Source organism: Myxine glutinosa, chromosome 9, assembly GCF_964187855.1.
Source record: "Myxine glutinosa chromosome 9, kmMyxGlut1.1, whole genome shotgun sequence".
Classification (NCBI taxonomy): Eukaryota; Metazoa; Chordata; class Myxini; order Myxiniformes; family Myxinidae; genus Myxine; species Myxine glutinosa.
The window spans coordinates 55,349,517-55,375,850 of record NC_136269.1 but is presented as its reverse complement, the minus strand read 5'-3'; the positions used below and the strand labels follow the sequence as shown (position 1 = coordinate 55,375,850).

The 26,334-nt window shown below is 43.9% G+C and overlaps 1 protein-coding gene across 1 annotated transcript in view; it reads left to right on the top strand.

Moving 5' to 3' along the window:
- The window catches only part of LOC137435376 (nesprin-1), a 375,431-nt gene extending 354,056 nt beyond the window's left edge, over positions 1-21,375 (top strand). Inside the window, exons 102-111 of the mRNA XM_078784359.1 lie at positions 2,665-3,028; positions 5,061-5,203; positions 6,199-6,316; positions 9,581-9,795; positions 12,074-12,250; positions 12,363-12,491; positions 15,052-15,264; positions 16,171-16,260; positions 16,614-16,675; positions 19,643-21,375. Coding sequence (XP_078640485.1) covers positions 2,665-3,028; positions 5,061-5,203; positions 6,199-6,316; positions 9,581-9,795; positions 12,074-12,250; positions 12,363-12,491; positions 15,052-15,264; positions 16,171-16,260; positions 16,614-16,675; positions 19,643-19,949 — 1,818 coding nt within the window. The 3' untranslated portion in view covers positions 19,950-21,375. The remainder of the gene's footprint in view (positions 1-2,664; positions 3,029-5,060; positions 5,204-6,198; positions 6,317-9,580; positions 9,796-12,073; positions 12,251-12,362; positions 12,492-15,051; positions 15,265-16,170; positions 16,261-16,613; positions 16,676-19,642) is intronic.
- The last annotated feature ends 4,959 nt before the right edge of the window (positions 21,376-26,334 follow it).

The window sequence follows — 26,334 nt, the reverse complement described above, 5'->3', positions numbered from 1 at the left end:
TCGCGCTTGCGACGAGGATATCATCCAGATAGACGTAGACGAAATCCAAGTAGCGCAAGACGCTGTCCATGAGGCGCTGGAACGCCTGAGCCGCATTCTTCAAACCGAAGGGCATCCGAAGAAATTCGAAAAGACCGAACGGCGTGATGACAGCCGTCTTCGGGATGTCCTCCGGCCTGACGGGAATCTGGTGGTAACCGCGTATGAGGTCCACCTTCAAAAAGAAGGACATGCCCGCCAAGCGGGCGGAAAAGTCCTGAATATGGGGGAAGGGGTAGCGGTCGGGGGTGGTGGCGTCGTTGAGACGGCGGTAGTCACCGCACGGTCGCCATCCCCCACCGGGCTTGGGCACGATGTGGAGTGGCGACGCCCAAGCACTCTCGGAGCGCCGCACGATGCCGAGCCGCTCCAGCGTAGCAAACTCGGCTTTAGCTACCGCGAGCTTCGTCGGCTCGAGGCGGCGTGCCCGGGCATAGACCGGTGGCCCGGCGGTGGGGATGTGATGTTCCACCCCGTGCTTGACGGTCCCCGCCGAGAAGGTGGGCCGCGTGAGGGCCTGGAAACGGGCGAGGAGGCGGGTGAATTCGTCCGCTGCCGGAAGCGTACAGATGAACCTGGCCGGAACCGAACCGCTCAGCAAGCCGCTCGATGAGCCGCTCCGTGAGCTGCTCAACGAGGCGGGCAGCACGCACGCGAGCGAGCTGAACGTCTCAGCCTGGACAAGCGTTCTGTGCTTTACGTCGACCAACAGGCCATTGGCACAGAGGAAGTCCGCGCCGAGCAGTGCCATAGGCACGTCGGCAGTGACGAACGACCACCGGAAAACCTGCCCTCCGAACCGCAGAGAAAGGCAGCGTTTTCCATACGTGCGAATGGACGTACCGTTGGCAGCAAGCAGCACGGGGCCCCGGCCCGCGGACTGCTTGTCGGACGTACCGGCGGGAACGACACTCACCTGCGCTCCCGTGTCGCACAGGTAATGGCGCCCGGATAAGGTGTCCGTTATGTACAGGAGGCTGTTTAATCGGCCGGCGCTCAGTGCCACTACCGAGGGCCGGCCCGGGCGTTTCCCGACCTGCCGAATGAGCACGGCGGGCGACATTGCCGAGCCTCGTGGCCGAACCTAGCGTGGAAATGGCACCAGGTTTGTGGCGAAGCCGGAGGCCGCGGTTTCCGCGGTGGTGGTGGGCGAGGCGTGGCGGCCACCACGAGGCGCCCCTCGGAGTAGGGGTGGGCACCTGCAGGAGGTTCAGCGGCTACGCGGTGCGTCGCGTAGTAGGGTGGGCACCCGCAGCAGTTTCGGGCTCGGGAGCCGCTACGGCCGCACCGAAACTCGCCTGCGTGTCCAAAGCCGCGTAGAACTTGTCGGCCGCGAGCGCTCGGGGTTCCGTTGTCGCAGAACCGGCCAACGCGAGGCGTACTCGTGCCGGCAGCTGGCGTCGAAATAACGCCCGGAATAGAGCGTTCGGGGTTTCGTCGCCCATGAGCGACAGCATATGGTCCATTCGGACCGACGGTCGCGTGTCACCGAGTTCGGGGAGGTCCAAGAGGCGATCGGCCCGTGCGTCCACCGTGAGGCCGAACATGGCGAGGAGGAGACGCTTGATCGCCTCGTACCTGTCGTCGGCCGGTGGGTTCCTCAGGACCGACACGACGCGGGCGGCCGTGCCGGCCCCGAGGGAGGCGACCACGTGGCAGTAGCGTGTCTCGTCCGCCGTGATGCCTCGAAGCCTGAACTGGGCTTCGGCCTGCAGGAACCAGATCTCCGCCTGAGCTTCCCAGAACTCGGGGAGCTTTATCGCTACCGCGTTGGTTGCCATGGCTGTGGCGGGTTCGGGTGGTCAGTGACGACTGACCAGAACGTCGGAGGTCACCAATGAAGCGCGGTGTTACGCGCGCTGCTTGTAAGCAAGGAGGAAGCGGACAGCGCGGTATGTTGTCAGAGTCTTTATTCAAGAGCTCCACTGTAACACTGGAGTGTTCCGGGCTGTGCACCCGGTTTATATCCCGCGGCCACGCTTACCCCTCGGGCGTGGCCGCCGCCCACTTGGCGCGCGGAATGATGTCATCACGCCAGTGAGCTTTCGTGTCCGCCACAATCTTTAAATTAGTCAAATCAATGTAATCAATCAATCAATGTCAATGTATCAATGTCATGTGTCAATGTAATCAAAAAAAATAGTTATTTCAACCAGCGCAAGAATAAAAGGCTTCCTTTTATTGGCTTATCTGGAATTGGAATTCCAGAAAATGTATTGTTATCGTGCAACATCTGTTCATCCGTCTCCTATTTTGAATTCTCCGGCCAAACCGCTGGGCCGATCCTGCTGAAATTTGGCAGCACGATTCCACTTCTGACTGGTAACGGTGATTGCAAAGCTGACTTTAAGAAGGTTCCAGTCACGTGACTTTAAGAAGGTCAAAATGGCGGACTTAGTTAATTCCTTCAAAAATCTTCTTCTCCAGACCCACCAGTCAGAATGCTACCAAATTTGGGGTACAGCATTAGGCCAGAGCCTAGATAAGCTGCAGGTCCAGTGGTCCTTTTTATTATTCTACAGTGCTACTTTTACCATAGGCTTCCAGCTAGTTGTAAATATTTTATCAATGTACTTCTATTGGTGTTGTTATTAAAATAAAATATTTGTGTTGAATTTTTTTCAGCTCATGTTTGAACCAGAAGATGTGAGTTATGGGGCAGATCTGGAAGAGATAAGTGACCTTCTGATTTGTTCAGAGCATCAATCTGACACCTCTTCCTCATTGTCCCTTCCTGCATTCTGCATCACTTCACCAATGGTGCATTTACACCACCACATACAAGGAAGGGAACTCACCAGTTCTGCATCACCTTCTCGCCATGACATTCACTCTTGCTCTGGTTTGGACACCCCAGCAAGTACTAGCTCACTGGAATGGGACCACTATGATGTTGAGGAGGAGATGGATACAGAAGGATCAAGAGTGAAAGTGAAGCTCGTGGAAAAGGATGGAGCATCTGGCTATCATTCAAGAGACGATCTGTCAGGTGAGGGCTATAACGAGTTATTAGTCCCCTACCGGTGTACACCGTAGGGGACTATAGGTTTGCATTCCGTCCCTCCGTCTGTCAGTCTGTCAGTCCGTCACGCAAAGAAAAGCTTTCCGGACTTCTTTTTCTAAACTCTCAATGCTAATGATTTCAAACTTGGTACATGGTTTCGTCATGAAATGTTACAGGTCAAGTTCAAACTTCATGACGTTTCGATCATTTTTGATAAAGTTATGGCACTTTGAACTTTGGGAATTTCCCCAACAGTTTTCCGGACTATAATTTGGAGTGCGGTAAGTCATAATACTGTCTTCTATGACAGTGCTACGCAATGCCGGTAGGGGACATGTATTGCAGCGCAATACTCAGAATGCTTGTTAATCATGTGTATGTAACACCTGGCTGCTGGCTGGATCATTTCTGATGGCCTGGATTTATCACTGATGCAGTTTCCTCCCTGTAAATAAGGGATGGAATGTATAATTTTCCCAGAGTACAACCAAACAATAACCTGTTTTGTAATGGTACCATGGGATATTTTGCTTGCACCAGTCAACAGACCCTTCGGTCTCCTATCACCCATTTGTAGACAATAAAGATTCCACGCCAACTTTAAAAAGAGTTGACAATCACATGCTGGTGCCCTGGCCAAATTCCAACCATAATATACACAAGCACTGTGTTACCGGCAGAGCAACACTTCCAAATGTAATGCCAGAAGTCAGGTGCTGCATATGAGAGAGATATCCATTGGTCAATAACATGGACTTACATTATGGGGTTACCCAGAATGGTGATCATAGAGATGTACACAAATTGGTATCAACACCAGAGAGAGAGAGGAGGAGGGCGGAGGGGGATGAGAGAACATTCAATAAACAAGGATGGTTTGTGCAAGCTCAATTTTAAAGCATCAGCCTTGAACATGTGTTTCTGCCTTCAGCACTCATCGACAAGAAAAGAAATAGGTGATTTTCTTATCAAGTCAAAAACATGGTCGGTTGCTTACTTCCTTGTTTTATCCTTTACTTCCAAGCCTCCGAAATCTCACTTATTTTTGCAGCTTTCTGCAGAAATCTCACTACTTTAGAACTTGCATCATTAACTGCAGAGGAATGTTACATTTCTCTGTTTGCACATCCACATTATGAACTCTTCACCGAACTTTTGTGTTGATACTTTGAACGACAGCAGAAACTAAAATCACAGCAAGAGAATTTTTACACTCTATTTCACCTTTGTTTGAGTGAAGTAAAACTGATTCCTGAATTATTTTCATATGATCATGTTGACTCATCAGGTAATGGGTTTGGGATTTCTGCGATATGTATTGTTGAACACTATCCTTGGTGGAATCAGATCTGACTAAAAGTGCCACCATGTGCAGTTCCTGTAGGAGGTGCTGTATATTAATTACATCAGGCCATCCTTTAGAGGCGACATTAAGCCAGGTGTCCTTTTTTCAATACGTACATTAATGACCACATAGGATACTTTGCAAGATTAAGCCTTGCAGGCCCGTACGTACCCTAGCCAAATTCCAAATAGCCTGAGTGAGTCGAGTGTGCGCACATATGACCACTTTGAAGTATCCAGACCATTTCTCGTTTATTCCCTCTGGAGAAATACCATTAGCCACTGGGAATGTTGTTTGTAATTTGATACCAGGTCATAATTATTTTTGAATTAGAACAGGCCAAACTTTTTGTGCAGAAATGAAGAGTTGCTTCGGTGTTACAAGTAAGACTGACATATTTAATCATCGGTTCTGCTAAGCAAAAGTGGCCACTCAAGAGATTGACTGCTCAGGAAAGTTCTTTTTCAATTTGAAACGTTAAAAAACTTTAATCCAATCATTGCCCTTCAAAAGCTGTGCCATTCGAAACAGGGATTTCATAAAGGAGGTTTTACTGTAGCACAAGTGCAAAATTATGTGCTGGCCGAATCCAAGCCTGTTAATCCTTTATGTATTCATCATGGGTGGCTTTGCTGTTGCAATGTGTTCATGCCTTCCCTCCACCTCGCACAGACATGGAGCCAACTTTAGAAGACCGTGTGAGGCAGCTGGGCCAGGCGCTGATGGAGAGTCGCCTTCACCTCCAACGTACTGAGAGAGCGGTCCGCAGCCGTACGCCCACGGGGCCCGAGCTCGACAGCACCTACTCGGGCTACGTAAGTATCCAAACATCGGTACTCAACTGAGAAGGCTTGCGAGTCGTGTGAATAGGCAAACCTTGATGTGAGCCCTTTTGAAACTGTTCTTCGTCTACTTTGTTGTGACGTCAAAGGGTGTGTAGTTGCCAAGCTGCCACTTTGTTTTTAGCCCATGGGTTTAACCGTTGAGTAAAGGCCGTTGAGAACTTTGCGAGTATCATTTAGCACTGTGTCTTGCTCAAGCGTTTCTGGAATGCTTCATGTGCAAAGGCTATTAGATTTTCTGCCAAGAACTGGTGATGCTCACAGCTGGTTCTTGTAATTTTTTTGCGTGCTTGTGCAGTATATCCTGCACATGGTGTTTTAGAAAATGTGATCACAGCATCTGGCATGTTCCCAATATAAATCAGAAAGCATTAATTCACGGTTGTTATTTTGCGATACATTTTCATAGTCCAGTATTTCTCAATGGTATCCGTTGCTTTTGGAAATATTTCATTTGAATCCAGCTTTAAATTCCAATGAAATGATGATTCTTCCTGGTTCGTTTGCTGAAGGTGGTTTTGAGAGTATTTACACGAAAATGTAATGTGTGTGTGAAAGGTACTTCCATAATGGCAGCGTGCGACTACCCTTCTGTTCTGGCTGGCTCTTATGTAGCACTTTCTGTCTCACCGTGACATTGATCTGTGGAAATGCAATTAAAATTCTCAGCCTCTCAATCGGACCACCATGGAGCCAGGGTAACGTTGAAAAGAAAGCTTGGACTTATTCTGACTGTGTCAGCTCAACACTCCCATTTGGCCTTGCCAAAGCCCCTCTACCCCCATCCACCCCACCCCCAACCTTTTGTGTCGTTTTGGCATTAATCAAGGGATGGAGATTAGTGACCAATCATTTCTTAGCTCCAAGGCTGTGGGCAGATATTTCCGCCCGCACACTGTTGTTTCAGAACCCCACAGGACGAAGCTGCAAGGGTTGGTGCATTTTTCCCCTCTTCTGTTTGCTTTCAGACAAAGCTCCTGAAGGAGTGCCAAAGGAGCATTGAGACTGTGAAATGTGCCAGCGAAAAGCTCAGCGGAGAGGAGATCTCGGGCCTGGATGTGGGAGCATCAGAGAGGCAGTCCCTATGTAAGCATTGTGAGAACGGTGGCATTCAATGATTGTCCATTCTTATTGAGCAATGCACAATATTTGGAGTCTTTTGGGGGGTATTTGACTATGTTGTAGTTGCTGAATTAATTCCTTTGGCTCTGCCGTCCAATATGTGACTTAACAAGGACCTTGTGATGTTGTAATTTAGACCTTCAGATTACGAGTGGGTTGCAGTCACTCGGTTGTGGCATTCTCACACATTTTAAGTTCAGCATCGCAGAAATCCAGTAAAATCTGGCCCTTGTTGTTCTTACTGTGACATTTTCTTTCCAGGGGCAACAGCACAGCATGTACTTCATTTTTGGCTGGTATTTTTGTTTTGTACAAGGGAAAACATCAAAATGTAGGAATATCCGAAAACAATTTCAGTGTCACCATTACAAGGAAATACTGTGTGGAATGGAACTACATACGATACGGAGAGGAATCCATTGGGCCCATCAAGCCTGCGCAATTGTGGCAACATTTGAGTACTCCTCCATCCCCACTACCTCCAGATACAGTACCTATCCAACTTTTAAATAATCACCTGACTTCACTGTCACTAGTGCTTACTCTCTACTGTCACTATTTAGCTCTTACACGAGCCTCGACTTGGTCTACAAAAAAACTACCCTGGCAGGGAGACCATTCAATGTATTCACATGCACTCTCTGATGAAAGACCACCCTACCCTACCAGTATCCTGATTTTCTTCTTCTTTACTCTTAAACCATGCCCTTTCAGTCTACACTACTGAAAAAAATATTTTGCACTCATTTTATCTATACCCTTCATTGGAAACATCTCTATCAGATCCCCTCTTAACCACCTCCTTTCCTATATAAAAAGTCCTGTCTCTTTCAGCCGCTCCTCATAGCTTAGTCTAGCTAGGCCTGGAATCAATATAGTAGTTCTATGCTGTACTGTAGCAGCAGCATCTTGCCTCTGATTGGATAATATGTAAATATGCTTTAGTTCTGGTTGATCAAGGGATTTCCGGTTCCACGTTAGCCGGAAGAAGAATGAGCGGATTTGGCGGTTGCTGTTTGAATAAACAGAATTGACTGTGAATCCAAATGCCTCGGACGTCTTTTCTTCCATGCCAATGTACCACCTCTATGGTAGTCATGTCCCTCCTCAGATGTGGTGACCAAAACTTAATGAACAGAATATTCCAGATGAGGCCTCACTATTTCCTATACAGTGTTAACACCACCTCTTTTGATTTATCATTTATCCCTCTACGAATACAACCTAAATCCCTCTTAGCTTTACTTGTAGCTGCCTGGCAATGTGTTATCTGCTAACCCCCCCCCCCCCAACCCTCCCTGTGCCCCCCTCCCCACATCTATTACCACCCCCAGAGAATCCTTAATCCTTCTTTCAAGTCACACACTGCAAACTGCCAATTGCATGATGTAAACCCTATCTTCATTTTCTTACCCAACCCCTGCACCTTACATTTCCTTGTGTTAAAAACTGTCAGCCAATCTTTTGCCCAATGTATGGAAGTATATAGACTTTACTGAATCTGCCAACCCCGGCCCATCTCCCTCACCCCCTTTCTCTTCTGTCTACCTCACCTCAAAGCCTCGTATCATTTGCTAATTTGGAAAGCCCACTCTTAACCCAAATGTCCAAATCAATGATTTAAATTGTGAATAAAAACAATTCTAGAACTGTCCATGACCTACATCCTCCCAACTCCAACAGCCACTCTTTTCTTCCTATCACTAAACCAGTTTCCAATGCAGTTAGTTACTCTAATAGGCCTTCTATGTGGTACCCTATCAAAAACTTTAGAGAAAGTCGAGATAAATGACATCCACTACTTCCTCCTCTTCTCCGACTTGGATCTTCCCTAAAAGGCCTGGCTCACCTCGGAGATAGATAAATCTCAGCTACTGGAAGTTTCTCTGTTCTCTGTGATCTTGTGTAAATGTAGAAACAAACAAAATATTTAATAAGCCTGCCATCTCACCTTCATCATCCACCAATTCCTTGAGGGACCCACACTTGTCTTAACCTTTTACTTCCCCCCTTATATACTTAAAGAGCATGTCTTGCTGTTGTTATCATTTTCATATTCTCTTTTGACCTGCTGAGTCATATTTTCATGTCATGTGTTTACTCCTATACCAATCTGAGTTGGACTCCTGTTATTTTGTCCTTAATTACACTGCTTACGGCCATGCTTGTCTACCCTGGTCTCGTTATGCTTCTACCTTTACATCTCACTGCAATATTTATATTCTGCACCCATTACATTTTCTATTCCTTGAAGGATGCGCATATTTCTCTGATGCAGACTGCCCACTCATTATCCTTTCCCTATCGAGAGCAGAGAGTAACAACCTCTTCTCATACCATCAAAGTTTGCACTTGTAAAATCCAACAACCTTACCTTTCTTTCCCAAACTTCACATCTCAACAATATAATTGCACACACTATGTTGTGGTAACTTGACCCCAGATGTTCTCCTACCTCCACCTCCAAATAAAGGATCTTACACCTCGCTCCCCCCACCCACCATATTGTGGGCTTTTCTACATAATGGCTTAAAAAGCAATCCTGGAATTAATTTCGCTCAGTTCTGCTCTTTCCACATTCCACATATATGGAAAATTAAAGTCCCCCACATTCAACACTCTACCCTTTACACAGGCCTTTCTGAATTCTTCATGAACCATTCTCTCCTGCTCCTCCTTTCTTGCAGTCATTAATCTCAATCCGTACAGAGTCCTCTACATTAGTTCCTTACTTGATGTCATAGCTCTTCACACAATATTGACTTTCACCCAGATTGCCAAATCTCCTGCTATCATCCCTTTCCCATCACCCCAATATATTTTGTAGCCTTATGGTCCTGCCCTCCAACTACGCTCCTCATTCAACCAAGTCTCACTTACTGCAACTATATATAGCCCCAAAAAGCCTCTTCAATTTCATTTGCAAACATTGCTGCCCCTTTCTGTTTTGTCCATTGCCATCACTGTGGAAACATTCCCATTCCCTCTAAAAGACACCCAATGCTTTGAAAACTCAAACCCATGCTGCCCACACCATTTCTCCAACCATGTTGCTTTACTTGCAAATGCCACACCGTCACATATTCTCGGGAAAATCCCAGAAAAAGTACATTAAACTTTGTATGAATCATAAATGTATTAAGCAATTACGTTGGTAATTTTTCTTTTGCAAAGGAATTTTAGAGGAATCTTTTTGAATCAAAAGTTTTGCAATCCCCATTCCCATAGGCGTAATCGAGCGATGGGAGATTCTGCAAGCGCAGGCACTCGGCAAGGAACTGCGAATGAAGCAGACGTTGCAGCAGCAGCAGGAAGAATTTGAGAGCAATGTGGACTCCATCAGGAGCTGGCTGGAGCAGATTGAACCTGAGTTGGATGAGCTGCGTGGTTTACATACACCTACTGATATCCACGATATTGAGTTGCACATCTCCAAACTGAAGGTGTATTATTTATTTATTTTGTAATTCCTCGACACCTTTGCTCATTATGTCAACGAGTGACCTATAACATGCGCGATGACTGTAGTTTTCAACAAAAAGGCATATTATTACTCTGAAATTATGACTAATTATTTTACAAGTCATTCATATTATCTTGATTATTCCATAAACTTTTGTTTTGGTCGAACATGGATTGACCACCCCAGCTTACTTCCACTATTTTTCTCCGTCTATTTTAATATCGAGCATTTAGCTTGACATTTGCCTGCATTGCAATATTGATTAATTGTTCCACCGAAATTGAGTGAATATCAAGTTAGATTCTACCTACCGGAATTAACAGTAATAGCACCATACTAAAATATGCAATTTGGTGTCTGTCTGTCTGTCTGACGATTTTTGCCTGTGATACATTCGGTTGCTACTTATCCAATCTTAACCAAACTAGACAGGAGGACTAAGGGTCACATGATGAAGGTTGTTGCAAATTCATTTGCCCTACTCCCCAAGGGGGTTTTCCCCGCCAATGGGGTTACGTGTTGAGATGTATATTCATATTAAGATAGCTTTATCGTGCCGTTTTTCCAAGGCCGCTTCTAATAACAAAACTAATAACAAAATAATATAATCGCATAATAATAACAAAATAGCATAATATTAATGTTATTATAAAACAATATTAATAGTAATACTAATAATATGCCGTCTCCCCAAGAGGTTTTTCATCCTGGAACAAACAGCTTATCGTGCCATTTTGGTGGGAGCACCCCGACCAGAAGTAAAAATATTATAAACCACAAACATGTATGATTAACTTTTTAAACAGTCTCTACTGCTGTTTAGCACTAAACTACAACAACAACAACAACAACAACATGCATTTTAAGGCCATTTTCCCTGCTAGAGCGGGGGTTAGCCTTGCGGTCCCCATGACAATCTTCTCCATTTTGCCCTATTTTCTGCATCTCTCCTTGTTAACCACCTTGCCTGCATTTCTTCTTCCACCATCTTTAGCCAAGTCTTTTTCGGTCTTCCCCGTCCTCTACTTCCTTCTACATTCATTTCCATCACTCTTCTCCACCAGTCACTTTCATCCTTCCTCAACACATGACCAAACCATCTCAACCTGTTCCTCTTCACAGCATCAATCACAGGCTCTATTCCGATCATCTTTCGCAATTCATCATTTGTCTTCCTCTCTCTCAACGACACTCCGCACATCCACCGAACCATTCGCATTTCCACCCTTTCCAGCCTTCGTTGCTGCTCTACATTCATGACCCATGTCTCGCTCCCATAAATCATAACACTTCTCACACATGCAGCATACACCTTTCCCTTCAGCTTCAACGACACTCCCCTCCTCATCAGCACACCACTCATTTCCCGAAACCTCTTCCATGCACATCTCACTCTAGCAACCGTTGCCGAGTCTGATCCACCTTCTCCATTCAGCATGTCTCCGAGGTAGCAAAATGTTTTCACACCTTCCAGCTTCATGCCGTCTCCAAGATCCAACTCAACATTTCCTCCATCTGCAGCTCCCTCTGTGCACACCTTACATTTGAATGTAGCTGCCACACTGGTTAATGACCCTCTCAGACCACTACATTTTTGATGAACCCACTCAGCGCACATTGTACATTGAATGGAGTTCACTCCGACACCCTTCCTGCACACAGCACAAGGCCACTTCCCAGTTCTTTCCACCTCACTACATGCTTTACCACTTGCCATCACCTTCGTCTTTCCTATATTCAACTTCAGACCTTTTGTCTCCATACATTCCTTCCACTCCTTCTCCTGTTTAGCACTAAACTGAAAGGGAGAAAACCCAGGGTGTGTTCATTTACCAAGTAGCTAGCTAATGCTTACCAAACCTGCTGTTCCTTATCAATGGTTTTGCATGGAATGCTTGCTGAAATGATGAAACCACTTGGGGAGTACTCTAGAAGAAACTTGGTAAATAAACACATTCCCGATTTTCTTGAGGCCCGACCCTAGATCTACTGTAATCTATATACACCAGAGAGGCCCTCCTTGCCGCTCCTGTAGGGAACGGGTGTACTAGTAGGAATAAAAATAATAAACTAACTACCGACTAGTATAGAAATGGATGGATGGATGACTTATTCCTGAGCAAGGAATGTTTCATGATTGCTTTCTTTCAGGTAACTGGTAAAGGATGGTTGTGTACATATTTAGCTGAATTTAATAATTAAGCTCGTCAAAACGTGGGTCTCTTAAAAATCTGTTTGCTGCGTATTTTGCTGTTAAGGAGCTTCAGCATGCGGTGGAGAGCCATAAGCCAATCATACTGCTGGTAAACACAAGCAACCTAGAAGATGCCAAGCCACAGGATGGGCTACGCCAATTGAACCAGCGTTGGGATCGTGCATGGCGATGCATCGAGGACTGGCGTCTCTCCCTCCAAGATGCCCTCATGCGGTGCCAGGTGATTGCTTCCTTGTTTCTCTTTTTCAACCTCTACTTCCACTCTTTTTTAACTCCTCTTTTTCATCTTTCCCTCTTTTATGTGACTTTTTTCTTCCTTTTTCCTCAAGTAGGATTTCCATGAGATGAGCCACAGTCTGTTGGTATGGTTGGAAAACCTGGACCGTAAAAAGAGGGATGCTCAACCCATCACCTCTGGCTTGGACCATGGAATTTTGCAAAACAAACATCGGATGCTGTCGGTAAGTCTTAATTCGAAGTCAATCTATATACTTGGAGTTTTGTTTTCATGCATAAATTGAGGCTCAGGGAGGAGCTGGTTTTTAAAACAGGTCGACTTTATTTGGACATCGTAGTTAATGCAAATACTCATAGTTCCTTGATTTTGTGCTTCTTCTAATCATGGTGTGGAAGAAAGCTGTCTAAGTGGCATACGATAAAACCTTGCAAGTGATAAGAATTGTGATCCTTTAATGATCTTTACAAGAGTGGACAAGAACAGAACATAACAGGCGATGTTAAGGAACAGGGCGATGTTAGAATACTTCTTGCCACACATGTAGTCCCTCAACTACTCCTGGTCCCAGCTTTTGATGGAGTAAACAATTGTAACAAAAACATGGCAGAATATGTTGTGGAAGAACGTCCAGACAGCCACGTTGAAGTAGTCATACATTCGCCTAGTGGTGCAATACTCTCGAGAAACATTCCATAAGATGTATCCGTACAAAGGAGGTATTAATTTTGTATACAGTGCTGAGGCTCGTCGTAGAGTGAGAACACAAAATGGATCAGGATGTAACAAAAATATAATAACATCAGAAATAGAGAGGGTAGGGAACCACACCAACAGCACGGTTGAGGGACAAAACAGATGAGACAGCAGCAAACACTCAATCACAGAAGTGGCAGAAAAGATTGGCAACCCGAAGAGAGGTGGGTTTGGCAAGGTTAATGGGGGTAGAAAAAGTCATGGTTGTGGATGTAGATAAGCTGAGATGGTGGTGAACAGCTGTGTTGAAGCCCTGGAAGGAAGAAAGAGATTGAAGAAACTGTTGAAGTTGGTTCCACATGCAAGTAAAAAAGAGGAACAAATGAGTGGAGGTGAGCAGTTGTCTGGATTTTGGGAGCTTCACCAGAAGAGATTACTTTCAGACCACGTGCACAGTGAAGAAGGCTGTGAGAGGGTGAGGAGAGGGGGCAGCATGGAAAGGGCACAGGGTACAAGACCAGAAAGGAGGCTGTAGAAGACAGAGAGACCACCGACCTAGAAGTTGTGTTCTTAAGGAGCTTCAGTCAAATCACCCTGTATAATATGTTGTTATGATAATTGAGCAAACGTATATCATTATGTATGTATGCATGTATGTATATCTGCGACTAAAACGTCTTCTTGTTCTTCAAATTTTTATAAAACCGAAAAGCACGGTCCGTGAAGCCGTGAGGCGGTAAAGCCGTGTGACTATATATCTATTAATTACATGCTGTTTGAACGTCGGTTGCATCCTATCTATTAATTACGTACGTCTATTAATTACATACTGTAGGAATATACCTTTGGACCCTTTGGACTGATGAGACCCTTAAGACCTTTGAAGACCCTTTTTGTCTCCAAAGACCCTTACAGACCCCAAAGACCCAAAAGACACAGAGAACCTCAAATAACCCGAAGATCCAAAATACCCCAAATATCCAGAAGACCCCAAAGACCCTTAAATACCCCAAAGATCCAAAATACCCTGAAGACCCCGATGGCACAAAATACTCTAAAGATCCTTAAAGATCCAAAAGACCCTGAAGACCCAAACAACCTCAAAGACTGAAAAGACCATGAATACCCTTTAAGATGCAAAAGACCTCAAGGACCCAAAATACCTCAATGACCTAAAATAACACAAATACCCTAAAATACCCAGACTACCCAAAAGACCCAAAAGCCACAGTGGAGAGGGACTCAAGATACCCCAAAGACCCAAAAGACACAAAGACCCCGATGACCATTAAAGACCACAAAGACCACAATGACTATTAAATATCCCAAAGACCAGTAAGACACTTTAGGCCCATTAGACCAGCCTGGATCCTTTACATTAAGAGTTTTAGACCATTTGGTCCTTTTCAAATTGCAAATAAATCACAAATAAATAATGCCACCAATATTACAAATAAATTTGTACAAAAGAAATGTTTGTATCATTGGTTGCATCATGATTTAGACGATCATTGGTGTAAATCATGACAACACAGCAACTCAAGTTCAGTCAGGTCATTATCCTCAGTTTAAACAAGCCCGTGCCCCTGCAGTGACGTGTGGTGAGGTGAGTGTGGCAAGCCGATCCAACCCAGGTAATATAATGAACATAGATCACACTAAAATGTGAAACAATAACATCTCGTGTAATCAAAATCTGCGTACATTAAAAAAAAATGAGCGCTGTCTACTGTATCGCCGTGTGGGTGTTTCAAAAAATGGGTGTTTACATTTACTCAAACATCCGATTTTCATTCATGCGCTCTCTTGGAGTTCCCTTCGTATGCATGCAAATTTTGAGGCCGCTAGGTTTCATGGTTTTGGAGGTATGGAGGAGACACACGAATATGAAAAGTATTGACATGTTTAAACTGCGCAAACTCGAGAGTAACATCATAAATATCCCAGGAATGTTTTTTTCCTGAAGCATTTCCAATTTTTACTTTGTGGATCAAGTCAGACTTATTTTGTTCTGGTTGATGGAAGAAGCATAATGTTTATATGAATGAAATACAAGGTTTGTTGTGAGTACTTCAGACATTGTCATGCAGGAAGTACGGAAGGAGCTGAAGGATACGGAGCAGAGAGTGACATTGCTACAGGACATGTCGACTCAGCTGTTGGTGAATGCAGAGGGTCAAAACTGCCTGGAGGCGAAGGAGAGGGTCCGGGTTATTGCCAATCGGCTAAAGTTACTGATAAAGGAGGTCACACAGGACATCCAAACTGTCGAGCAGTTGACGCAGACCACGGATAATCAGTGGGTAAGCATACACAAAATTCCTGAAACGTACTGACTCTTGCAAAAGAATGTGGGAATTATTTTGATTTAAATTTGTAAAACTTGTTGTTTAAATAATTATCAGTAATATCCTGTAAACCCCAATAAGTTGGATTCCTATAGTTTATGCTTCTCCGAAGCTAGAAAGTGTCTGCTTCTCTGACTTTTTTCCCCCAATAAATAACGGAGCCAGCTGTTTAGCATCAAATCTCTTCATAACCGATGAGGAACATTTCACAATCAGAAAGCATATTTTTACTTTTCCCTGTTATTGTGTGCGTTTGGCCTCAAAAAGGAAAACTGAAAGTAGAAACTACAGCTGTTTCCATTTGCAAATCGTGCTGAGATCTCACGCCTTTGGTTGAGAGAGGGGAAGTTACTTGAGGGTGCCATAGTGGAGAAGGCATGTGAATTGAGCGATTATTTAAAAAAGAAGTATTAGAAAAATGGATGATACTGGAGAGGAAGGGGGATTATGATATTAACGAGGAAAAATGGGGTGGGGCTGTTAAATAGAGGAGAGGAGGAGATTGGACGAGAATGAGAAGGTAGGGAACATTTGAGGATAGTGTGGAAGGTGAAAATTTCCGCATTTCCGCATGAAGTACCTGTTATAAAATTTTACCGTGTTTAAAGCGTCGGGAGATGTGCTGTGCCGATATGTACATTTAAGGTATGGTAAGTGTCCTCTCTTGACACGACTTGTCCATGAAGACAGCGAAACATTGAAGGCGAATCTGACAAATTCCTCTGTGTATGGGTAGAGAAAGGAAGTGGGGATGGGGGCTTGGGGAGTAGTGGGGGTGGGGGAGGTGGTAAAAAACTGGCATTAATAGAACACTCTTTGTAATGAAGTCGAATTACAAACTTGTCAATATGAACTGTGCAGGAATCATTGCATGGACATCTTTCTGAGATGGACTCCGCAAGTTCCGTTGCAAGTTCTCCAGCCTCTTTCACACTGCGGCACAGACCAGGGGTAACCGTACTTTCAGGATTGCACTTCTTTGAAGTTTCTATTTATGTCAGCACAGAATGTACACTCGCTGCACGTTTCATTTTTAACATCCTGGTGCATGCGTTTGCATTGTGTTTCCTTGCTCTCCTTTGGTTAACACCATTTTGCCATTTTGTTTTGCTATGTTTTTGTCGATAACAAACCAGTTTAAGTAGAGAGAAGCTGGTAAAGCTTCAATTGATCATTGTCTTTGTGAAACGAAATGCATCCTCACCTTGAATGGTTGTGAATTTAACACATTTATCCACCAACTAAAACTTGTTTTCTCTTGTGCTCAATATGTAACCCTTCTTTATCTCCGAAATCACCAAAAGGAGCAGGAATGGCAGACTAATATCAGTGAGTCTGGAACGTCATTCGTCAACCAAGAGTCCAGGTATCTCGACAAGCACTCTCAGTCTGAGCGCTCGTTATCATGCAAGGTGATGGAAAAGATTTATACAAACAGCAGAACTTATTTTTGTGGATAAACTTAAAACTTCAGAGCCCTGGCTTCATGATGAAAATGCAAGGTCTTTGTCTCTCCAGTGCGAATCACTGTCCTCCAGTGGTGTCCTTTCTTCCTCAGTCTAATTTCCTTCCCTAATGTATAAGGTTTCGGGGTTGTAATTAATTGTCGTTGCTTGTATGAGTCTTTCATTTTAATTAACATTTTCATGTGTACTCACGGAACTGAAACTTCGTGAAAATGACACCTTTTCCGAGTTTATATAGATTATAGTAGATCTGAGAATGAATGATCTATATAACGGTAGATCTGTTCGCAGTCTCTCTCTCTCTCTCTCTCTCTCTCTCTCTCTCTCTCTCTCTCTCTCTCTCTCTCTCTCTCTCTCTATCTCTATCTCTATCTCTATCTCTCGATCTCTATCTCTATCTCTATCTCTCTCTCTCGCTCCATCTCTCTCTCGCTCCATCTCTCTCTCGCTCCATCTCTCTCTCGCTCCATCTCTCTCTCGCTCCATCTCTCTCTCGCTCCATCTCTCTCTCGCTCCATCTCTCTCTCGCTCCATCTCTCTCTCGCTCCATCTCTCTCTCGCTCCATCTCTCTCTCGCTCCATCTCTCTCTCGCTCCATCTCTCTCTCGCTCCATCTCTCTCTCGCTCCATCTCTCTCTCGCTCCATCTCTCTCTCGCTCCATCTCTCTCTCGCTCCATCTCTCTCTCGCTCCATCTCTCTCTCGCTCCATCTCTCTCTCGCTCCATCTCTCTCTCGCTCCATCTCTCTCTCGCTCCATCTCTCTCTCGCTCCATCTCTCTCTCGCTCCATCTCTCTCTCGCTCCATCTCTCTCTCGCTCCATCTCTCTCTCGCTCCATCTCTCTCTCTCGCTCCATCTCTCTCTCTCGCTCCATCTCTCTCTCGCTCCATCTCTCTCTCGCTCCATCTCTCTCTCGCTCCATCTCTCTCTCGCTCCATCTCTCTCTCGCTCCATCTCTCTCTCGCTCCATCTCTCTCTGGCTCCATCTCTCTCTCGCTCCATCTCTCTCTCGCTCCATCTCTCTCTCGCTCCATCTCTCTCTCGCTCCATCTCTCTCTCGCTCCATCTCTCTCTCGCTCCATCTCTCTCTCGCTCCATCTCTCTCTCTCTCTCTCTCTCTCTCTCTCTCTCTCTCCCTCTCCCTCTCCCTCTCCCTCTCCCTCTCCCTCTCCCTCTCCCCCTCCCTCTCTCTCTTCCCCTTTCTCTCTCTCCCTCTCTCTCTCTTCCCCTTTCTCTCTCTCCCTCTCTCTCTCTTCCCCTTTCACTCTCTCCCTCTCTCTCTCTTCCCCTTTCCCTCTCTCCCTCTCTCTCTTCCCCTTTCTCTCTCTCCCTCTCTCTCTCTCTCTCTCTCTTTCTTTCACTCTCTCTCGCTCCATCTCTCTCTCTCTCTCTCTCTCTCTCTCTCTCTCTCTCTCTCTCTCTCTCTCTCTCTCTCCCCCTCTCTCTCCCCCTCTCTCTCCCCCCTCTCTTTTCCCCTCTCTCTCTTTTTCTCTCTCTCATATCATACACACGTGCACACACATCACTCATTGACAGACTGATTACAATAGCGTCTTCCATTCCTTCAGAAACAGGCGAGGGTAGTTATTGAATTTGAGCACAAAAGAAAACATCTTAACCCTGAATATGAATAGATGTCATTAAAATGCAATCCCAAAGTTTTTATCTTGATAATTCACATCAACGGCCTAGCAGTTTGCTTTTACATTGCGCAACATTTATTTTGCTTCAAATCGCAGTTTCATTTTATGTTGTTGTACTAATTTGTTTTCATTATTTTTTATTTGTTTTCAAAGTAATACATTTTCATCATCAAGCCACTTTGCTTTGAAGTTTTTTTTTTTAAATTATATTCATTTAGAAACAAAACTATAATTTTGAAAGCTCGCTTCCATCATCTTGCTTGAAATCCCCGAATGAATACAAATGCAATGGCAAGCAGCAGACGCTTTGTGCTGGATGTGTCCATGGAGACCTTTGTGAACCCAGCCGCTTGCTCTGCGCAGATCGGCATGACAGGCTCGCAATGCGCTCGGAATCGAAGCTGCTCGCTTTCCTGTTTTGCTTGATAGCGTCGCAGCTGTGCATATGGAGTGACGTTCGTGAAACCTTCACCTTGCATTTCTCAGCAGACCCTGGGGTAAAGCGCGCTGAGAAATCTGCACAGCAACGCTTGAAGCTGGTTTCTCAAACCGTTTTACCTGGGATCGTGTGCTTGCTTCTTTGGTCCTGGTGTTCTGTCAAACGAGGCCCAGCCTGCATTGAATACTGTCATTCTGCTCCTGCTCTCATTATATCTTCCTCAAATCTCCTACATTGTCTCGCTTCTCAAGGCCTGATTTTTGTTGCGATTCCTTGCTGGCATTCTGCTCACACAGAACGAGACAAAACGCAGCTGTGCACTGTGGCTTTCTAACCCTCAAGCAGAGATTTGTTGTGAAAAGAGATGCTTGAATGGAATCTTATCATTTATCATTGTATTATTGTTACACTTTGCAACAATGAAAACGATTTTGTAGCATGGTGACACTGAGGATTATCTGGTTCTGTTTAAGGTAACATCGGGCAAAATTCTAGTGCACAAAGATGTGTTGCACCTCATTTCTGTTCAGCCATAGCTCTGGGAGCAGGTCATACCTGACCCGTGGCTAATCGATGATAACGGCCTGTTAGTTTTGAAATCCACTCAAAGGCCGTAGATGATTAATGGAAGTGTTCTGTTTATATGACCTTGTATTATTTGTCCTGGCAGTTTCGGTATCACCTTTTCCAGAGAGCACGTTCGGCCATTTTAACAGCTTTTTCCTCTTTGTAAGAAACAACCAGACATAAAGCATTCTCTTTCTTCTGTCTCTGCCTCTCTTCAGCACCCTTGAGCAAAGATTTCCAACTGCTGACAGTTCATACGCTACAAGGGAGCTGGAAGACTCATCAATGGCAGCAGGAAGCGACGCGACCGGGCAGCAACCGAGAGCACGACTCCGCCAGCGTTCTCTGCTGAAACGCGTGCTGTGCGCCACGCTTCCCCTATACCTATTGCTCTTGCTTCTCTTGTTTTGGTTATTCTGCCTGGTACCTGTCGATGAAACAGACTTCAGTTGTGGCCTTAGGAATAACTTCGCTTATTCTTTGCATCCAATGCTTCATTACCCCAATGGTCAACCTCCGACCTAAGTCAACCTCGCTAGGTTCTCCTCGTACTGCGTGCAATCGGTAAGTTCTGTTGATCATTATTCGTTTTCATGTCTTCTGCAATTCCCTCTATTCAGCACCTGTAGTATACATCACTCTCGTGGGAAGTTACGACAGCATCATAAGTGGGATTCCAAAAAAACTATTTTTTGTTTACACGCATTTGGAGAGATAAGTGTACAATCACACGAATTTCAATGGACAAATCGACGTGGTATATATTGGATTCAAATCTGCAATCCCATCACCATCGATTACGTGCTCAGTGGAGTGCACCAAATGGGGGAAACCCTATGGAGAACCGAGCGATTGATTCTGTTTCTCAAAACTTAAAATTATCACTGTTGTTGTTCCTTCTGAAACCGTCGAGCAGTTTAAATATTTCATGTATTTATTACCTGCTGTTCACAACCTGCAGAAAATGCAGTTTCATATCAGAGAACAGGTCACGTTCATTTTGAGAGGCATTTTTTATGTTGTTTTATTATACTAGGACGTGCCCGTACGTGGGTGCCCGTTCCTTGGTGCGGCCCAGCATCTAGTCGAGACCCAGTCACCCAGGCCGATCACCCATTCCGACCCCAAATTCCTCATCGACGATAACTAAACAATATATTATATGAATCGCACCGTACATGCCTCCTTCTAGATCTTGTTCTTGTCTTGATATACTCACTCAGCCTCACTCTATCACGACTGAGTCCTCCCAGCTCCTCCAAATGGCGCCCGCTACGCCTCGAATTACTATCCGCGCACGCGCTCTCACATCGGCCACGCCTACGCAACAACGTGTTCTGTGATTGGCTGGCCTACCCCGCAACCTGTTCTGTGATTAGTTTGGTAAATAAATCGCCATAGCTCGGTAACTACTTGTCCGATTAATATGAAACCTTGAAAAGGCACATCCTCAGGTCCCCAGCAATATACCTGGCAAGTTTCAAGTATATCGGACCCGTGGTTGTCGAGAAACAGCGGTCACAGACACACAGACACACAGACATGCACACACACATACACACAGAGATTACTGGAATTATAGATAGATACACTGTGTTCTTTACTCCTTTAAGAGAGGGCACTTTTCTGGTAGGTGGCGTACATGTCTTGAGTGGCACCACATGTCCAAAAGGCCTTTACAAGTGGATTACTGTCCAGCACTGAGAAAGGGAAATGCACTTTTGCAAGACAAAAGCAATTGTTTTCCACAATGATATTAAAAAATATATATAATGGCACTTGGAAGGAGTAATTGTTTTGTAAAATATAGTCTATCTTATTGGAAGGTCAAGATATGCCTAAAACCTTGATATTTCAATGTTGTAAAGTTTGTAAGAGCTGTTTTTTATTGTCATTATTTGCAGCATATATGTCCATCTTTCAAGCAATAAACTAGTATTCAGACATTGTATTCTCTGTTGACTTTGTTGTATTTTTGGGGGGGCGGAAGTGAGGGTAGGGATGGGATGTTTTGCAATGCGGTCTACATAAAATGTACGCAAAAAATGCTTGGATGTTTGTTATCATCCCCCTGGCCTTGCTTACTTTTCATACATCCCGTTAGGGTTGGGGTGAGCATCAATTTATTATGTATGCATGGGCTTGGTTGGACGTGTGGTTAAAAGATGAGGTCATTGAGGTGGTATCAAATTTTCACCATGTTTGCTTACTTAATAAATGAATGGTTCCTAAGCCATTGGACCAAAAATCATTGGCTATCTCTCTGATCACTTTCCTGTTTTATTTGACCGCGTCATATTCGTGTGTCTGATTTGCGTAACCGTGAACATCATCATCAGATGGTATAAGTAGTCAGGAAACAGTCTCATTGCTCAGTTTCAGAGTATAATTTGGAAACAAGTTTTGTGGAGGGATGACTACAGGTACACATTGACCAAGATTGTGAGCAAGATAAGTGGGGCTTGGTTTAACACCAATGACTGGCTTGACAACAGCTGTAAAATCTGAAAGAACTGGTGAAGAGCATGTAGGAAATGGCAGAGCATCACACCTGTAACTTGTCAATAACATACAAGGTTGTCTAGTTATGGATTCAGGCTGAAATTGGAAAACGAGGCGACCCAATTGAATACACAGGGCTTGTTCGTGCGACCTTTACTTTTGCTAGGATAGTATGCAGAGAGTAAGATGGGGCAATATTCCTCCTCCCCTTCCCCTCTCCCTACACTGCCACTGTATAACCTCCTTCATGCTGGTTACATATTAGGTATCCTGAATGTTTGCACCAGAAGATCCTCTGGCTAATGGTATAGTGGGCACTAAGAGTCTTTCAAAATGACTACATCCGCCCATAATGCTTGGTGCACGCATGCACATAACTTCATAGCAGCAAGGTTGATAAGGGCATGTTTCCATATATCGTGCATACGAGATAAGGTTTGTTACCTAAAATGCCAAAAAAAAAGAAGAAGCTTCTAAAAGAAGCCAAAAAACTTGGGAAAGTAACTGAGAGAAAGGACTGTGCCTTTGCACAACAAAAGAGTTGGAGAATTTTCTCAGTTTGTCTAAAGGTCAAAGTTCTTACAGCTTTCTGCACTGCAAAATTGGGATGATGTGGGCCGTGGCAAGGCCCTGAGGATCACAGATGGGCACGTCCTACCAAAACCCCCAACAAATGTCGCTATCAGTGAATGGACTTTGAACTTTGCAGGAGTGCCTCCTGCGGTCATTGCAATCTCGGTAATTTAGTTAATGGACGTCTGCAATTGGAAAAACGATGCTGTGTCATTACCAATAGAGCACAAGGTTTTCCGACTCTTCAACAAAGGACATCTTTGTAATGTGGAAATACACAAATCTTATACCTACTAATATTCACGTGGGAGCAAGATGTACCAGGCAGACTACCTAGAGGGAGTCGCCGTATCTGGTTTGGATGCATCTGAACAGCGATGGGAAGATAATATCTGGCACTTGTGAATGCACAAGGTAAGTTTAAAATTAACGTTTAAATTGATTGATATTTACGAATAATCATTTTGGTGGTTAGGTGGGTTGCGGGCTGTTCAAATATACTGTATTGTTTGTTTGGTTCTGAGGCCCAAAATAAAAAGGGGCAACTTTTCTTCACTTCCGGTTAGTGATGGCCGCCGCAATTTTAGTGTGGTGTGTGTCTCACTCGCTGATTATAAATGTTTTGTAGCTTTTAGGTGGGGTAGAAAGATGAAATTTTGCATACTGATGCAACTCAAAGCCAATATCCCAGGGGAAAAAATCACTGTACAGTCCGAAAAATGCAGTAAACGAAAATATCCACGAATAAAGAGTTGGCCGGTGCAGCCTCTGTCTGCTCACTGCAGGCACGTGACCCAAGACAATGGAGCTTACACTGGAATTGGTTACTAAGTGACGGTAACAAGCCCCTCTCCTGCCTCTTATTTTGTATCTACAGTAATTTGTAATTTATTTAAATATTTTATTTATTTATTGTTTTTATTTCATTATTAATTATTATTTATTTATTTCATTATTTTATTGCTCAATTCTTTTTTGGTTTATTATTCTTATTCATCATTAAATTTAATAACTTTGTATTTCAATAATTTTTTTATTAATAATTTGATTTATTTAAGTATTAAATTATTTTAATTTGCCTTAGAACTCTCATTTTACAACTACTAACATACGGTATCTTTATGTATATGTCTCCTATCTATGATGTGCTTAATTATTGATTAGTTTTAAATATTGCTAATTACTAAGTAATTTAAATAATTCGTAATTTGTTGATTAATTAATATTGTACATTTAATTCTCTTGCATTTTGGATCACATGACTTGCCATTTATTTGGTAATTGTTTGATTAACTGTAGTTAATTATGAATATGCAACCTGTGATACCGAACATTCCCCATTTGAAATTGCCCACAATTCCATCATCCAAAGAGCCGTCCGTTGTGAACATGCAGGATAATGAACAAGTATATGCAGAGTTAAGGAGGTTATGTGGGGGTGAGTGGGCATCATGAGGTGGAGGGGATCTTACCGTACCTTTACTTTATTTATTTTGGTGTCGAGGCTTGAAATGGTGCAATACACAACTCTGTGGCAACTTAATAAAACAATACAAACAAGAGCGAGAATTGCTTTGCAATACATGCCCCCTTCCGATGTGATATTTTCCATGTCTAAAAAGTGCATAACTTTGTGAAACATTGACGAAACGCCCTGAAACTCAAACTTCTTCTGCAACTTATCATAAGAAAGACATGTATCAAGTTTCAGTATAATATGATAAAGGGTATGGGAAAAAGTCTGAAAAACCACAGGTGGGACGGACAGACAGACAGATGGACAGACAGACACAGATGGACGGACAGACACAGATGGACAGACAGACAGATGGATGGACAGATAGATGGAGAGCAAACCTATAGTCCCCTCCGTTGAAAGCGGAAGGGGAATAATAAAATGAAATCTACCTGGGTGGTCATTGAGTAATACCATCGTAAAAGATGAGGTACAATAATGAAACCGTATTTGTTGCACATAGTAATGTCTCAAAAGTTTTTTGATCATTTCATTATTTCTAAAAAATAAAAATATTGTACTAAAAAAAAGGTTGTAATCGATGTTACAAAATGCCCAACAATCTGGGTACCCTCGGTACCTTCATAACGTATCATATATATTCATATTGCAGTGACTTAGTCGTGATGCTCCACATCAATTCAGACCCTTAAGCACCACAAGTGACACTTTCAGCTTTTCGAGACTTCAGCGTCACCTTTGACCTCTTTGTTTAACTTTCTGGCTGAGATGAATGATGACGGCCCATGACAAAATTGGAGCATTAAAAATATTTTACATTTTAAAAAATGACACCTGATAGTAATATAATTATTAATTTATATGATCCATTCTTGGGAGATCTGGGAAATGGAAAGCACTTTACATTACATTGAGACTTAATTACAATTCAGGGCATCACCCTGATAGTCAGAACAGGCACCATTGTGGTTAATAGGAAAGGATGTTCTGCTGTGCTCAGCTCGGTTTACTATTAACTCGTGTGATTGGCGGAAATGGCAAATAGCCCCATGAATGATTGTCTGGTGAAGATTCAAGTGATAAAGTTAATTATTCGTCTCATTGTAATTGCTTCGACAGACAGAGTGCAGGCAATCCCTGGTGTTGGGCTAGCGGCTAGGGTGCCGGCTTAGGATAACCTAGGATCCTGGGTTCGAATCCCGGTCGATCGCTGAATTAACGCCAGGGGGGTTGACTCAGCCTGTCATTCCTTCCGAGGTCGGCTAATTGAGTACCAGTTCACTGGTAATTCCCTGGTTGTCGTTAAAGGCGGCAAAAAGGGTTGGCGTCAGGAAGGGCATCCGGCCGTAAAACATTGCTTCAAAAAGGGGACCGAAAAACAACAACAACCACGGTTCCCGAAAAAGGCCAACCCCCGCTTTGCGGGCAAAAATGGCCTCTAAAGGTGGTTTTTTTATTTATTATTGTAATTGCTTCGCCCAAGCTTTGGTAATTGTAAGTGATTATAAAGAAATGTAGTTAATGCTCATGCACTGATATTGTAACTTCACAGTGATGACTAAAATCATTGGTAGGAATAATGATGGCACCAATGGTTTAATCAACCTTTACACTTTACAGGAACACTTGGAAGCAGTTGTGTTTGCCTTCGGACAGTTGCTTTCTGCTCTGTGTAATTACCCCTGATGGACGCCACGATAGCCTCATCTGGACTAAGGACATATGTAAGTGTTCGACTGGGCCTGAGGTCTGTTCTTGGATGTACAGCGAGAATTTTAATGTGGATAAGTATGGAGTTCCAACGCGAAACCCCTGCCCTGGGTGTAATCCAACACCAACACACACTAAATTAAACCTCCAAAATTTTGTTTTATTCTTATAAATCGTATTTCATCATTTATTTTAGTAGCTTTTCACTGGAATTAGTAGTAGTTAAAAGTAAGCAAATCAAACGTTTTTTTTTATAGAGGTGGGAGGGCGTGCGGGCAGCGGTGAGGTTTGAGTGCAGCCATGGATGAGATTTCAGAGAGTGTAGGCATGGATGTGATTTCAGCGAGTGCAGCCATGGATGAGATTTCAGAGAGTTCAGCCATGGACGTGATTTCAGCGAGTACAGGCATGGATGAGATTTTAGAGAGTTCAGCCATGGATGTGATTTCAGCGAGTGCAGGCATGGATGAGATTTTAGAGAGTTCAGCCATGGACGTGATTTCAGTGAGTACGGGCATGGATGAGATTTCAGTGAGTGCAGGCATGGATGAGATTTCAGTGAGTGCAGCCATGGACATGATTTCAGCGAGTACAGGCATGGATGAGATTTCAGTGAGTGCAGGCATGGATGAGATTTCAGTGAGTGCA